The sequence below is a fragment of the Tamandua tetradactyla genome, chromosome 12 (assembly GCF_023851605.1).
Source record: "Tamandua tetradactyla isolate mTamTet1 chromosome 12, mTamTet1.pri, whole genome shotgun sequence".
NCBI lineage: Eukaryota > Metazoa > Chordata > Mammalia > Pilosa > Myrmecophagidae > Tamandua > Tamandua tetradactyla.
In genome coordinates, this window is record NC_135338.1 from 67,827,106 (window position 1) to 67,841,695 (window position 14,590).

The 14,590-nt window shown below is 44.6% G+C and overlaps 1 protein-coding gene across 4 annotated transcripts in view; it reads right to left on the reverse strand.

The window, feature by feature from the left end:
• Nucleotides 1–14,590, reverse strand: part of CCDC33 (coiled-coil domain containing 33) — a 103,768-nt gene that overhangs the window by 63,716 nt on the left and 25,462 nt on the right. For all 4 annotated transcript variants that reach the window (XM_077123800.1, XM_077123803.1, XM_077123799.1 and 1 more), the window contains exon 5: nt 14,425–14,541. In XM_077123800.1, coding sequence (XP_076979915.1) covers nt 14,425–14,541 — 117 coding nt within the window. The remainder of the gene's footprint in view (nt 1–14,424; nt 14,542–14,590) is intronic.

Sequence of the window (14,590 nt, forward strand, 5' to 3'; positions counted from 1 at the left end):
TTTCTCGCCTGTAACCCAGTAGTGGGTCTCTTTCCCCAGTTTTGCTGAGGAAGAGAATGTGGAATATGAGACCGGACCTGGCAGGAGGTCAGGAGACTTGTGTTCTATCTATTCTTGGTTTCTCCATGGTTCCTGGAGGTAGGGGTGGGGATGGGGGTAGGTGGTGTTCTGGCTCCCATCAGCCAAAAGTGGCAAAGGGGGGTAAAACTCCTTGTCCTGGCTCCCTCCCACGGCCACAAGGGGTTTTTGGTGGGGGCATTTTGTAAACTATGGATGCCAAGAACCAGTCTGGCTTCCCTCACTACTGTGCTTCCCAAGGTCAGAGGTCATTGACAAGGCTTCCCTGGACCCCCTTGTTGCCTATTGCAGTGCTTGGCTTCCAACAGGGCTTTCCCAGAAATGACTATGGTTTGGAATGGAATTATAAACATTGGCATTTCTGGGATGCTCTTTCTTCATTAAATCCCAGTCTTCATTCCCTCCACACTCCAGCTATCTTCTCAGTCCTCCATCATCTCCTAGGGAACTCCTTGAACCCCCAGCTCTACTTGCACATCTCTGCTGCCCTTCCATTGGCACAGCTTTTGGAGGGCACCAGCAAACACTTGGGCAAAGCAGGGTTTCCAGCAGGGAGCAGCAGTTGGGAAGAGCAGAGCAGGATTATGACAGCTTTCCCAGGGAATGGAGCGGTGGGGCCAAGGCTTTGCTCCAACACTCACTGACCACCTCCCTGGGGGGGCGCTGGGCTGGGCAGTGGGAAGGCAGAGGGGAGAAGGCATAGATTCTGTTCCCACCCCTCTCCAGCGCTTTCCAAGTACCCCTGATCTCTGGTTCCGGGTCTTTACCCCTTACCCACCAATGGCCTCCCATTCACCCTTCAGTCCTTACCCTCAACTTCCTCTTCAGCTTTGAATTCTATTTCTCTTTTCATTACTCTGCCCTTGGAAATAAGCACTCCTCCTGCTCAGGTTTCCTCATCCCTTCCAGGTCTTGTGCACTAAACTGTGACCAGGAAGCAGGATGAGATGTGAGCCCTGCCTAGAGGAGCTTGGGCTGTAGGGAGGGAGGCAGACACCACACAAAGCCCTAAAAATCCACCAGATGGTGACACTCTCCTGACTTTTGTAATACCTCCTGGGCCCTTCTTACTCAGTTTTGAGTTTAGCCTTCTCAGCCCAACCAGTCATTGTTACAATGTCTCAGGGGGTGGGTTCAACCCTTAGCCATCTTCCCTCTCTCTGCTCTTCTGTTAGGAGACCTCATTGCTTGTCCTATACAGCACTTCTGGGCTGGGTCTAACCAGACTTCTCTGAGGTCCTGATTCACAAAACCATCTGTCTAGTTTGGTATCTCCACTTGGAGGTGCCACAAATTTAATATGCCCAATATAGTTTCTTCCAAACTCTCCCCTCTCTGGAATCTTCCCCAGCTCAGTGAATGGCCTCACCAGCTATGTGACTATTCAAGACAGTGGCCCAGGGTAATGCTGGAAGCTCCTCTCCCTCACCACCACCCCTGCCCCACATCAAATCCACTAGCAAGTCCTGTGCATTCTTTCTCCAAAAAGTGTATGGACTCAGTCCAAGTCTATCTGCCATCCCCTAGACCACCGTCATCTTCCATTTGGGCCAGAGCAACAGCGCCTTCATTGACTTCTCCAATTCCATTCCTGCCCTCGACACGCCCTCTCTCCCAGGTAACTGGACCCAGAGTGGCAAAAATGATCTTCTTAAAAATGGGGTGGATTGGACTCTGCTGCCATGCATCTGGTCACTACGTGGAGGGCCTGCCTAAAATGGACACAGCTCTAAGAAAGGTGGACCTGAGAGGGAAGACATATGAATATATGAAGACATATTCAGGCCCCTGGAGTGAACCATGTTCAAAGTTCCATCTACCCATGACCTTCCCAGTTACATAATGAATATACACATGCTGCTTTCCTGGAGAAATCATTCAAAGCTCTGGGATTTGGAGTACCTTCTTTCACCTTAGCTGATTTACCTCCGAGGTCCTCAAGTAACTCATTCTAGCTTTACCTAATCTCCAATTCTGAAGACGTTTTCTTTTCCTTTTGGAAGAATCCGAACAGTCAATGCCTCAATCTTCATATCAAAAATGAGTGAAGAGGGAAAGTAAAAATGATGTCGAACCTGCTCATTTAGCACATTTATCTGATGTCCCTGCACATTTTAAATAAAGCTGGATCATCTAAAACCTTCCCTGGACAGTACAAGCAAACCACAGCGATGGGCTCATCAGTGGTGTTTTCTGCAATGGGCAGAGGGAGGAGCACAAAGGCAAGGCTGGGGAAGCTGAATGAGGGGTTTTATATATATTAAATACTTCATCACAAAAATTTTGGAAATAATTTCCACAGATTAAAAAATTTGAAAGTTCCAGGAAGATGGCAGAATAAGACAGGTTGCGTTCATCCCTGCTCCATGGAACAATGAGAGAAGGGACAGATACAAAAGACTGGAACTACAATTCGAGGATGCAAGTAATCAGAAAAGTCTTCTACATTATATAGGAAGGTCCCAGAAAAAGAAGTGGAGAAACTGAGACAGAGTGAACGGGATGAATGAGCTTGGGCATGACTCCACCAGGAGCAGACAGCAGTGTATGGGGAAGCATGGGTTCGAAGAAGTGGACCGTCTCTCCACTCCTGCCTACCCCTGCAGCTAGCTTGGGAGATCTTCCCACACAGGTCTGCAGCCGGGAACTCCTGTGGGGAACCCGGAAGCATGCCCAGCCACCCACGACAACTAGCTGCCTCTTTGGGCACCGTGGACAGCAGAGCCACCAGGAGCTGCGCACAGCTACCCCAACAGACGCCAGACCAGCCACCTGGCATTTTGGGACTGGATGTGGGCAGCTGAAATGCCCACAGCCCAATATCATCCCAAGTGGGAGCCTGGGGGCCAATAGACCCATCAGGCTCATGAGCAGAGTTCATTGGTGGCTCTCACCACACACCAAGGTCAGCAGCCTGGCTGGATTTACATCGGGTCTCCATATTGCTCAGATGGCTGCTGCCGTCAGGGAGATATAGGCCTGAGGGGAAGAGGTGGCTCAAGAGTGTCATCTGCTGGGAAACCTCAAGTAGAATAGCATCCCTTCATGAGATCTGAGTCTTGGTTTGGCAGGGAATTACTGACACACCAAGTGCAAAAGGGGACCTTCAATGCAAACCTAAGAAAATACAAAACCTTAGACAAATGAAGGAAACCAACTTGCAGAACAACCTTATCAGGATAACCAAATGCCACGAATGCAACAGAAAATCACGAAGCCTGTGAAGATTCAGGCAGATAACATCCCAGCCAAATGACCAAATTAAAACACTGGAGGGGACAGAGAATGTAGAACAACTAATCAAGAATGTTCATAAGGACATGAAGGATATCAAGAAGATATTGGAAGAGCATAAAGAAGAATTTGAAAGAATAAATAGAAAAACAGCAGATCTCACTGAGATGAAAACACTATAGACTAAATTAAAAATCTAGACACACAACAGGAGATTTTGAGGAGGTAGATGAAAGAGTCAGTATGCTTGTTTGAAACTGTTGTGTACCCCAGAAAAGCCATGTTCTTTAATCCTCATTCTAACATTGCTGGGCAGGATCCTTTTTTTTTAATTTTTAAAATTAATTTTAATTAAAAAATATGTGACAACAAAGAAACACAAACATCTTAATATATAATCATTCTGTTCTACATATATAATCAATAATTTACAATATCATCACATAGTTGCATATTCATCATCATGATCATTTATTAGAACATTTGCATCAATTCAGAAAAAGAAATAAAAAGACAACAGAAAAATAAAATGAAAACAGAAAAAAAAATTATACATACCATACCCCTTACCCCTTCATTTCACTGATCACTAGCATTTAAAACTAAATTTATTTTAACATTTGTTCCCCCTATTATTTATTTTTATTCCATATGTTCTACTCATCTGTTGACAAGGTAAATAAAAGGAGCATCAGACACAAGGTTTTCACAACCACACAGTCACATTGTGAAAGCTATATCATTATACAATCATCATCAAGAAACATGGCTACTGGAACACAGCTCTACACTTTCAGCCTCTCCATTACATCTTGAATAACAAGGTGTTATCTACTTAATGTGTAAGAATAACTTCCAGGATAGCCTCTCAACTCTGTTTGGAATTTCTCAGCCATTGACACTTTGCCTCCTTTCACTCTTCCCCTTTTTGGTCGAGAAGGTTTTCTCAATCCCTTGATGCTGAGTCTCAGCTCATTCTAGGGTTTTTCTCAATCCCTTGATGCTGAGTCTCAGCTCATTCCACGTTGCCAGGAAGGTCCACAACCCTGGGAGTCATGTCCCACGTAGACAGGGGGAGGGTGGTGAGTTTGCTTGTTGTGTTGGCTGGAGAGAGAGGCCACATCTGAGCAACAAAAGAGGCTCTCTTGGGGGTGACTCTTAGGCCTAATTTTAAGTAGGCTTGACCTATCCTTTGTGGGGTTAAGTTTCATAAAACCCCAAGACTAGGGGCTCAGCCTATAGCTTTGGTTGTCCACACTGCTTGTGAGAATATCAATAATTCAACTTGGGGAGGTTGAATTTCCCCCCATTCTCACCATTCCCCAAAGGGGACTTTGCAAATACTTTTCCACTCACCGATCAAATCACTCTGGGATTCATTGGGGCATCACTCTGGACAAACCAATAAAATCTCATGCCCTACCCAAGGCTCCATGTACTTATGTTGTTCAACCAACTATCTACATAAGTTATATTAGGAGATGCACTAGTCAAAATATAAATTTTGTACCAAATAGACATTTTTTGATTTAGTCTCGCACATAAGTTGAAATTTTAAAATATTAATTACCATCAATTTCAGCACGCTGCAGTAATGATGTTTCTTTGTTCTTCCTCATGCAAAAACATTTTTAAATTTGTACATTTAGTCACTATCATTATACACTCTAGGCACTCCTAGATTGTATCATCTCAATCTTTATCGTCTATCTTTCTTTGTGATTTCATTTATGCCCCCAGCCCTCCTTCCTCTATCATTCTCACATTCAGCTTCATTTAGTGTTTTAACATAATTGTATTACAGTTAGGTAGTGTCGTGCTGTCCATTTCTGAGTTTTTATATTCAGTCCTGTTGCACAATCTGTATCCCTTCAGCTCCAGTTACCCAATATCTTACCCTATTTCTATCTCCTGATGGTCTCTGTTACCAACAAAATACTCCAAGTTTATTCACTAATGTCAGTTCATATTAGTGAGACCATACAGTATTTATCCTTTTGTTTTTGGCTAATATCACTCAGAATAATGTCCTTAAGGTCCATCTATGTTGTTACATGCTTCATAACTTTATTCTGTCTTATAGCTGCATAATATTCCATCGTATGTTTATGCCACAGTTTGTTTAGCCACCCATCTGTTGATGGACATTTTGGCTGTTTCCATCTCTTGGTAATTGTAAATAACGCTGCCATAAACATTGGTGTGCAAATGTCCGTTTGTGTCCTTGTTCTCATGTCCTTTGAATAGAGACAGCATATTGATGGGTCTTGTTTTTTAATCCATTCTGCCAGTCTATGTCTTTTGATTGGGGAGTTTAATCCATTAACATTTAGTGTTATTACTGCACAGGTAGTACTTTCTTCTACCATTTTGCCTTTTGGATTTTATCTGTCAGATCTAATTTTCCTTCTTTTTACCTCTACTCACAGTCTTCCTTTCTACACTCTTCTCCACACCTCTCTCTTCTGTCTTTTCATATCTGTCTCTAGTGGTCCCTTTAGTATTTCTTGAAGAGCTGGTCTCTTGGTCACAAATTCGCTCAGTGATATTTTTTCTGAAAATGTTTTAATTTCTCCTTTATTTTTGTAGGACAGTTTTGCTGGATATAGAATTCTTGGTTGGCAGTTTTTCTCTTTTAATAATTTAAATATTTCATCCCACTGTCTTCTCACCTCCATGGTTTCTGCTGGGAAATCTATGCATAGTCTTATCAGGTTCCCCTGGTATGTGATGGATTGCTTTTCTCTTGCTGCTTTCAAGATTCTTTCTCTTTGACCTCTGACATTGTAATTAGTAAGTGTCTTGGAGTACGTTTATTTGGATCTGTTCTCTTTGGGGTACGCTGCACTTCTTGGATCTGTAATTTTAAGTCTTTCATAATAGTTGGGAAATTTTCAGTGATAACTTCCTCCGTCCATTTTTCTCCTCCTTTTCCCTTCTCTTCTCCTTCTGGGACACCCACAACATGTATATTCATGCGCTTCATATTGTCCTTCAATTCCGTAGGTCCCTGCTCATATTTTTCCATTATTTTCCCTATAGTTTTTTTTCTTGTTGGATTTCAGATGTTCCATCCTCCAGTTCACTAATCCTATGTTCTGCCTCTCGAAATCTACCATTGTAGGTTTCCATTGTTTTTACCATCTCCTCTACCATGCCTTTCATTCCCATAAGTTCTGTGATTTGTTTTTTCACACTTTCAATTTCTTCTTTTTGTTCATTCCTTGCCTTCTTTATATCCTCCCTCAATTCATTGGTTTTTGATGAGGTTTTCCATGTCTGTTCGTATATTCTGAGTTAATTCTTTCAGCTCCTGTATCTCATTTGAATTGTTGGTTATTCCTTTGACTGGGCCATATCTTCAATTTCCCTGGTGTGATTTATTATTTTTTGCTGGTGTCTAGGCATTTAATTACCTTAATTAGTTTATTCTGGAGATTGCTTTCACTTCTTTTACCTAGGGTTTTCTTGCTGGATGAATTTGTTGTCTATCTGTTCTTTGACATTCCGTTCAGCTTTACCTGGACCTCTAGCTTAGGTTTTGTCTAACAGAGGAGAATTTTTCAGTTCTTATTTTCTTGTTTCTTGCCCTGCTTGTATGGTACCATTTCCCCCCACGCTTAGGAGGGTCTACTTAGGTATTATAGACCCCAGCTGGATTTTCCCAGACCAAACTGGCCTCCTATCAGGAGGAAAGAGTCACCTGCGTTGGTTTTTCCTGAGGGTGAGACCCAGCAGGTTGAAAGACTTTCCTGTGAAGTCTCTGGACTGCCCAGTACATATGTGGCAATGCACATGGTGCTTGTCTGCCTGCAGGTCCCATCAGCATAAGATGATGTGGTACCTTTAACTTTGGCAGACTCTCCCTGCTGGGGGCGTGGTGGAGACGGAGGAGAGGTTGTAGGCTGGTTTTAATGGCTTCAAATTTCCAAGCCCTTGTGTCTGAATTCCTTGAGGGAGGGATTCCACCTGAGTTGGGCTTCACCCCTCCCCTGGGGAAGGCACAGGCTCCAGACAAGTCCTCAAACGAGCTTGTTTCTGCCTATGCCTGGGGCAGCTGCAGCCTGAGAAGCCCCGCCGCTATATCCAAAGGCAGTCAAGCCTTTGTAGAAACACAGTCATGAAAACCTCTGTTTCCTCTTTTTTTTTTCCTTTTCTGTCAGCCCTGCCCCCTTGGCGCTGGGGCAAAAATTAGTGACCTCCACTTTGACCAGGTTCACCTGAGCTGGGGACCTATTTTTAGTAGTCAGATTTGTTAATTAATTCCACAATTGGTGTTTTGTTGGGCTCAGCCCCTGCTGCTGGTAAAGTCTCTTTCCTTTCCCCTCTGGGAAGCAGGCTGTCAGGGAGGGGTGCCAGCCACCATGGCTTGGGGAATTCACAGTTCTGGGGGTGCTCGCAGCTGGTCCAGCTGGTCCAGACTCGGGTACTCTGTGTGTCTGGTCACTGACGTGGCCCCAGGAGCTGTTCTGTACTGTTTCTGGTTATTTAGAGGTTGTTCTGGAGGATGAACTAAAATGTGCACATTGTTAACCTGCGATCTTGGCCCGGAAGTCCGGGCAGGATCCTTTTGATTAAGTTGTTTCCATGGAGATGTGAACCACCCAATTGTGGTTGGGACCAGTTGATTAGGTGGTTTCCACAGAGATGTGGAAATTCAAGGTGGGGTTGTTCATTGGAGTCTTTTAAGAGGAACTATTTTGGAAAAGGCTTTAGAGCCTGTAGCCAGAGATCCTTGGAGATGCAGAGGGAAAACACCCCAGGAAAATAGGTATGAATCAACAAGCCAGAACAGAAAACTAGCAGATGTCACCATGTGCCTTCCCAGCTGACAGAGGTGTTCCAAATGGCATCAGCCTCTCTTGAATGAAGGTAACCTCTTGTTGGTGCCTTAATTTGGGCATTTTCATGGCCTTAGAACTGTAAACTTGCAATTTAATAAATTCCCCTTTAAAGCTTCTCCATTTCTGAATATTGCATTCTGGCAGCTTAACAAATTAAAACCGTAAGCTAGAAGACAAGACGACTGAACTTGAGTGCACAAAAAAACAAAGGGCAAGAAAGATGGGAATAAAATGAAACTGGATTTCAGGGAAATTACTGACAATGCAATGAGCACAAGCATTAAGAGTCATCAGTGTCCCAGAAGGAGAAGAGAAGAGTAAAGGGCTAGGAAGGTTAGTTGAAGAGACAATAGGGGAAAACTTCCCACTTGTTATAAAAAGTATAAATATGCAAATCAAAGGAGCCCAATGAATCCCAAATAGAATAAATCCAAATAGACCTACTCTGAGATACTTACTAATCAGATTGCCAAATGTTGAAGAGAAGCAGAAAGTCTCGAAAGCAGCAAGAGAAAAGCGATATACTACATACAAAGGAAACTATGTAAGATTGAGTTCGGACTACTCAACAGGCACCATGGAGGCAAGAAGGCAGTGGTATGTTTATAATCTTGAATGAGAAAGACTTCCAGGCAAGAATTCTTTATCCAGTCAAGTTGTCCTTCAAAATTGAGGGAGAGATTAAAATCTCAGGCAAACAAAGGCTAAGAGAATTTGTCAACAAGAGGCCTGCCCTACAAGAAATATGAAAGGGAGTTCTGTAGGCTGAAAACAAGAGACAGGAGGGAGAGATCTGGAGGAGAGCACAGAACTGGAGAGTATCAGTGAGTGTAACTTACAGGAAAAAGAGAGGGAAAAAATATATAGATCTGACAAATAAAAACTAAAGGTTAAGATGGTAGACTAAAGAACTGCTCTTACAGTAATAACTTTGAATGTTAATGGACTAAACTCACCAATTAAAAGATACAGATTGGCAGAATGGGTTAAAAAACATGATCCAGAGTGGTGCGATGGTGATGCAGTGGCAGAATTCTTGCCTGCCATGCTGGAGACCCGGGTTTGATTCCCAGAGCCCGCCCATGCCAAAAGAAAAAAAAACAAAAACAAAAAAACAAACAATGATCCACCTATATGCTGTATCCAAGGATACAGATAGACTAAAAGTAAAAGCATGGACATTTGACAAAATTCGGCATCCTTTTCTGATAAAAACACTTCAAAAGGTGGGAATCAAGGGAAACCTCCTCAATTTCCTCCGAAAGGGCATATATGAAAAACCCATAACCAACATCATACTTAACAATGAGAGATTGAAAGTCTTCCCCCTAAGACAGGGAATGAGACAAGAATGCCCATTGTCACCACTATTATTCAACATTGTACTAGAAGTTCCAAATAGGAAAGGAAGAAGTAAAACTCCCATTATTTGCAGATGACATGATCCTATACTTGGAAAACCCTGAGAAATCTGTGACAAAGCTACCTGAGCTAATAAACAATTTCAGAAAAGTGACAGGATACAAGATTAATGTACAAAAATAAGTAAAGTTTCTATACACAAGTAATGACCTAACTGAGGGGACAATTAAGGGAAAAATTTCATTCGAAATAGCAACTAAAAGAACTAAGTATCTAGGAATAAACTTAACCAGGGATATTAAGGACCTGTACACCAAAATTGACAAAAGATTGCTAAAAGAAATCAAAAGAAAATCTAAGGATTTAACAAATGATATGATTGCTGAATCGTTAAATTGATATTTCTTTTAGTCTCCAATATCTTAGAGCAGCTAGAGGTAAAAACCTAAAATTGTGGAATTGTAACCCATTCCAAACTCTGAAATCTGTTCTACAACTAATTATTGTTCTGTGCTTTGAAATTTAGTGCTTTTTTGCATATATGTTATTTTTCACAAAAAAGAAAAAAAGTCAATTGTGATGATAAAAAAATATTTATTCCATCTAGCCTCCTATATTCTGGAGCAGCTAGAAGGAAAAATCTGAAAAGATTGTATGGTAGCCCATGACAAACTCTGGGATCTGTCCTGTAACTACTTGTTGAAAATTGCTTTGAAAACTATTGCTTTTTTCTTTCTTTGCTTTGTATATATATTATATTATACAATTAAAAAGTTAAAAAAACAAAGATGATCTAAACAGGTGAAAGTGCTGATGATGGTACTCACTAAGTTAAGACACGGCCTGTTCATTTGGGACATCATCTATGATGCCCAATGGATGGAGGAGGCCAAGGGGTACAATGACCGAGAAGCAGAATGGCGAACTGTGATGGATACACATGATGGAATATTGTGCAGCTACAAAAAGGAACGAAGTTGTGAGGCATGCAACGAAGTGGGTAAACCTTGGGGTCAGCATGTTGTGCAGGATAGGCCAGAAACAGAAGAACAAATATGGTATGGTCTCTTTTAGAAAATACTTATAAGAAAATTGGGGCCTACTCTTATGCAACCTTAAACTAGATATTGCTAATCGCCACGGTTTCCTAAACCCCAACCAAAATCATTCCTGTTAACCCTAAAAAATACCCAGGGCTTTATCTGAGATTCTACAAAAGTTGCACGCACTAAGTTTACTTTTCAGAAACCTAAAACTTTCAGATGATTCCTAGGTAGATAAATCCTGAAACCCAGGACTGAAAGTTGCCAGCCTCTCCAAGAGCATCAACTAGTCCCATCCCCCTGTCCCACATTGTCAACACCCCTTTTCAACCTGAAAAAGTTAGAAAGGGCATAGCCCAAATATCCTTAAAAGTTTGGGAGAAGGAGTGGGCCACGATGGCTCAGCAGGTAAGAGTGCTTGCCTGCCATGCCTGAGGACTCGGGTTCAATTCCCGGTGCCTGCCCATGTAAAAAAAAAAAGTTTGGGAGAAGGATCAAAGGAGAAGGAAGAGCTATAACAGAGAATGATAGGATTTGACAAATGAGTGTGACTGCTGAATCATCATATTGGTATTTCTTTTAGTCTCCAGTGTCTTGGAGCAGCTAGAAGGAAAACTCTAAAATTGTGGAACAGTAACCCATACCAAAGTTTGAAATCTTTTGATTTACATAATTACTTGTTACAATGTACTTTGAAATTTATTGCTTTTTTGTATATATGTTATATCTCATAATAAAAAATATTTTTAAAAAATGAATTGGATCATGGACTCCCTGCCTGAAACCCTGCACTGACCTCTCCCCACCCCCCCACCCATAGAATGAATTCCATAATTCTTACCAGGGCTGCCAAAGCCTGTACAGGCTGGCCTACTGCTCCTCTGCCACATCTCCTGCCAGTTCCTTTTTGTACTTCAACCATTTTTTCTCTCACTCTTCTCACATACCCAGTGGTCTCTGCCTCAGGGTCTTTGCACATGCTGATCCCTCTGCCTGGACTGTCCCCTCTCCACCCCCAATTACGGCTGGCTGCTTCTTGTCCTTTAGCTTAAATGTCATCATCTCTGAAAGGCCTTCCTTGACCACGCTTACTACCCAACCACCAACATTTCCCTGACATTCTCTTCCTCTCAGGCTCTGAATTCTCTTCATAGCACTTAACCATCATACCTTGTCTTTATTATAGTTTATTTCTTGTTTACTTTCTATCCTTTTGGCTAGAACTCAAGCTCTATCTACATGGGCAGGGACCATGGCTTCCTTACTGTTGCATCCCTAGCTTTCAGCAACAGTGCCTGGCACAGGATAGGAGCTCATTATATGTTTGTGGGCTAAATAAGTACAGTGTTATTGAGGGGAAAAAAGGAGAGTCAATGATTACGAGCATGAAAGAGAGACTGAGAAGCACAGACAAGGGAAAAGGAAGGGGAGGGGACAGTCTGCAGCTCAGGGAGGGTCTGAGGTTCACTTGGTCTTGGAGGGTGGTGGGGACTAATTACACGGTGTTCATGGGAAGCAAAGCAGGAAGAGGAAGGGGCTGGAGCCCTGCCCACAGCTGAAGCGCCATGCCCCAGGCCCACCTCGGGATGGAAAGAGGACCCACCAGATCCACTCCAGCCCAGCCACTGTGTGTCCTAGCCATCCCTGCTCGCCCTGGGCTTTCAGTCTCCCAATTTGTACACTGAGGGGTTGGACCATGAGCTCCCTGGCCCTTCCAGTTCTGACCTTCAATGGGAAGAGAGGGCCCAGGGGTAGCAGCTTGTTTTGCTCTCTTCATATCCTTCTCCCCCTCAGCACCCTCTCCCCAGGTCCCTCTGCCTGGACTAAGCTCACCTGGTCGTCAGCTAACCCCACACAGGTACGAACTTTTAGAGGCTTAAAATATTTCTCGGGGCTTTTCAGCTTACACTGGGGCCTCTGGAGGATTGAATGTCTCATGGTGGAATTTTAACTTGGGATGGGGGTAGGGGCTTGGGCCTGGGGGAGTTCCCTAGAGAACAGCCCGGCCCTATGGCACCAGGCACTCCCACAGGTGTAGCTGCTGGGGTGCTAATTTACACCTGCTCTGTGCTGACGCTGCTCAATCACACCTGCTCCTGCGAGCAACAGAAGCAATTTCTTCTCCTGCTGTGCTTGCTACTCAGCCATCTGCTCATACGGCCGGCCGAACCCCTCACTCAGACAAGGAGGGCACCTGTGCTGGGGCGTGGTGCTGGGGGCAGGGAGGCCCAGATTCCTGGGTCCATTTTCTGACCTCTACCCAGCACCTTCAGGGGATTGAGGTGGTGGTGGGAACAGCCCACAGCTGCCCCTGCAGACCCAAGATTCTCTCTGGGACTTGGGGATGTGGGCCCTTCCCTGTGGGGTGTGGCCTGGCAGCAAGGCCAAGCTGTTGCAACTCTTCCTCGCTCTGTGAAAGTGTGAGTGCTGGGGTCCTCAGGAAAGGGCATGGCTCATAGGGGAGAGATGGGAGTGGAGGGTGCTGTGTCTCTGGTGCTCCCTCGCACCCAGGGGGTGGTTGTGGGTAAGCAGAGATGGGTGTCAAGAGCTCTGCGCTCCCATACCTGTCTCCCCTTGGGTCTCAGTGTCCTTGGCTATGAAATGGGGCTAAAGAATAGCTCTTGCCCTGCCAGACTCACAGTGCTATAGGGAGGATGAGATCAGCCACGGTGGGCAGGGGAAGCCCAGAACTTGGAACCCACTTGTTCCCTCCCACCCTGATCATACCCAGGCATGGCTGGATCTGAATGTGTCACTCCTGGGCAGTCTGAAGGCTGAGGGAAGGGGAGAGGGTCAGGCCCCTGAACCATATCAGCCTGATGCATCATCAGCCCCTCCTGAGGTTGCTCAAAGCCCTAGGGCTGGCAGGTGATTGGGGAGGGGGTATGTGACAGTTAGGCCCAAGCTGGGCCTAGCCCCTGGCCTGATTAAGAAAGGGCTCTATAAATGAATGAATGCATGGATGAACTCCTGAACACTTCATCTGCAGATGAGCCAAAACTCTTCTAAAACAGGAAGCAAGGAAGGTTGGGGGTGGGGGCAGGGCTTAAATTTTTTGCTTTGGGACCTAAGCCTGAGTCAGAGGTCACTACTCAGGAGAGATGGAATGGGATAGAAAGGTTGGGGACCGGGGTCTAGTTGGGGAGCACAGGGCTTCCCCCTGTGAGACTCGGTGTCATGGTTAGGAACAGGTGTCAACTTGGCCAAGTTGTGGTACCTGTTTATCTGATTGGGCAAGCGCTGGCCTGTGTTGCAATGAGGACATTTCATAGGATTAGGTCATGAGCAGGTCAGCTACATCCACAGCTGATTCCATTTGTAATCAGCCAAAGGGGAGTGTCTTCTGCAATTAGTGATGCTAAATGTAATCATGGGAAGCCTTTTAAGGAGGACTCAGAGGAGACAGGTTCCATTCCTGCTTTGGCTGGTGAGCCTCTCCTGTGGAGTTCATCCAGGCCATCCATCGGAGTCATCGGCTTCTCAGCCTGCCTTGTGGATTTTGGACTCTGCATTCCTATGGTCACGTGAGACACTTTCATAAATTTTATATTTGCAAGTGTTCCCTGTTGATGCTGTTTCTCTAGAGAACCCTAACTAATACACTCGGGGAGTCCTCAGGCTTTACGAACAAGGAGCAGGGCTGTGGACACGTCCTCTTCCTCTCACTTCCAAGGACAACAAAGGAAGGGAAGGCCAGGGCAGGGCTTGTGCCTGAAAAGTCTTTCTGAAAGTCCCAGTTGCTTTTACCCATCTTGATTTCTTCCCTAGACACTCAGCAGAGACCAAGATCAGGGCCTGGGGCCTGCTCAAAGCCCGGCTGCCTTCCCACCCTCCCCTCCGCTGGAGGCCCCCAGACCCCGTACCTCCAGAGCTGTGTGGTCGCAGCCGATGTAGCGGGGGAGGAAGCTGCTCTTCCGGACAACTGTTGTGAAGAGTTGGGTCTTGCCAGTGGCTTCGCCAGTTTTCTCAGACTGAATGGGCTGGGGTCACGGTCGGGGAAGAAGACACACAAGAAGGCGAGTGTCTAAG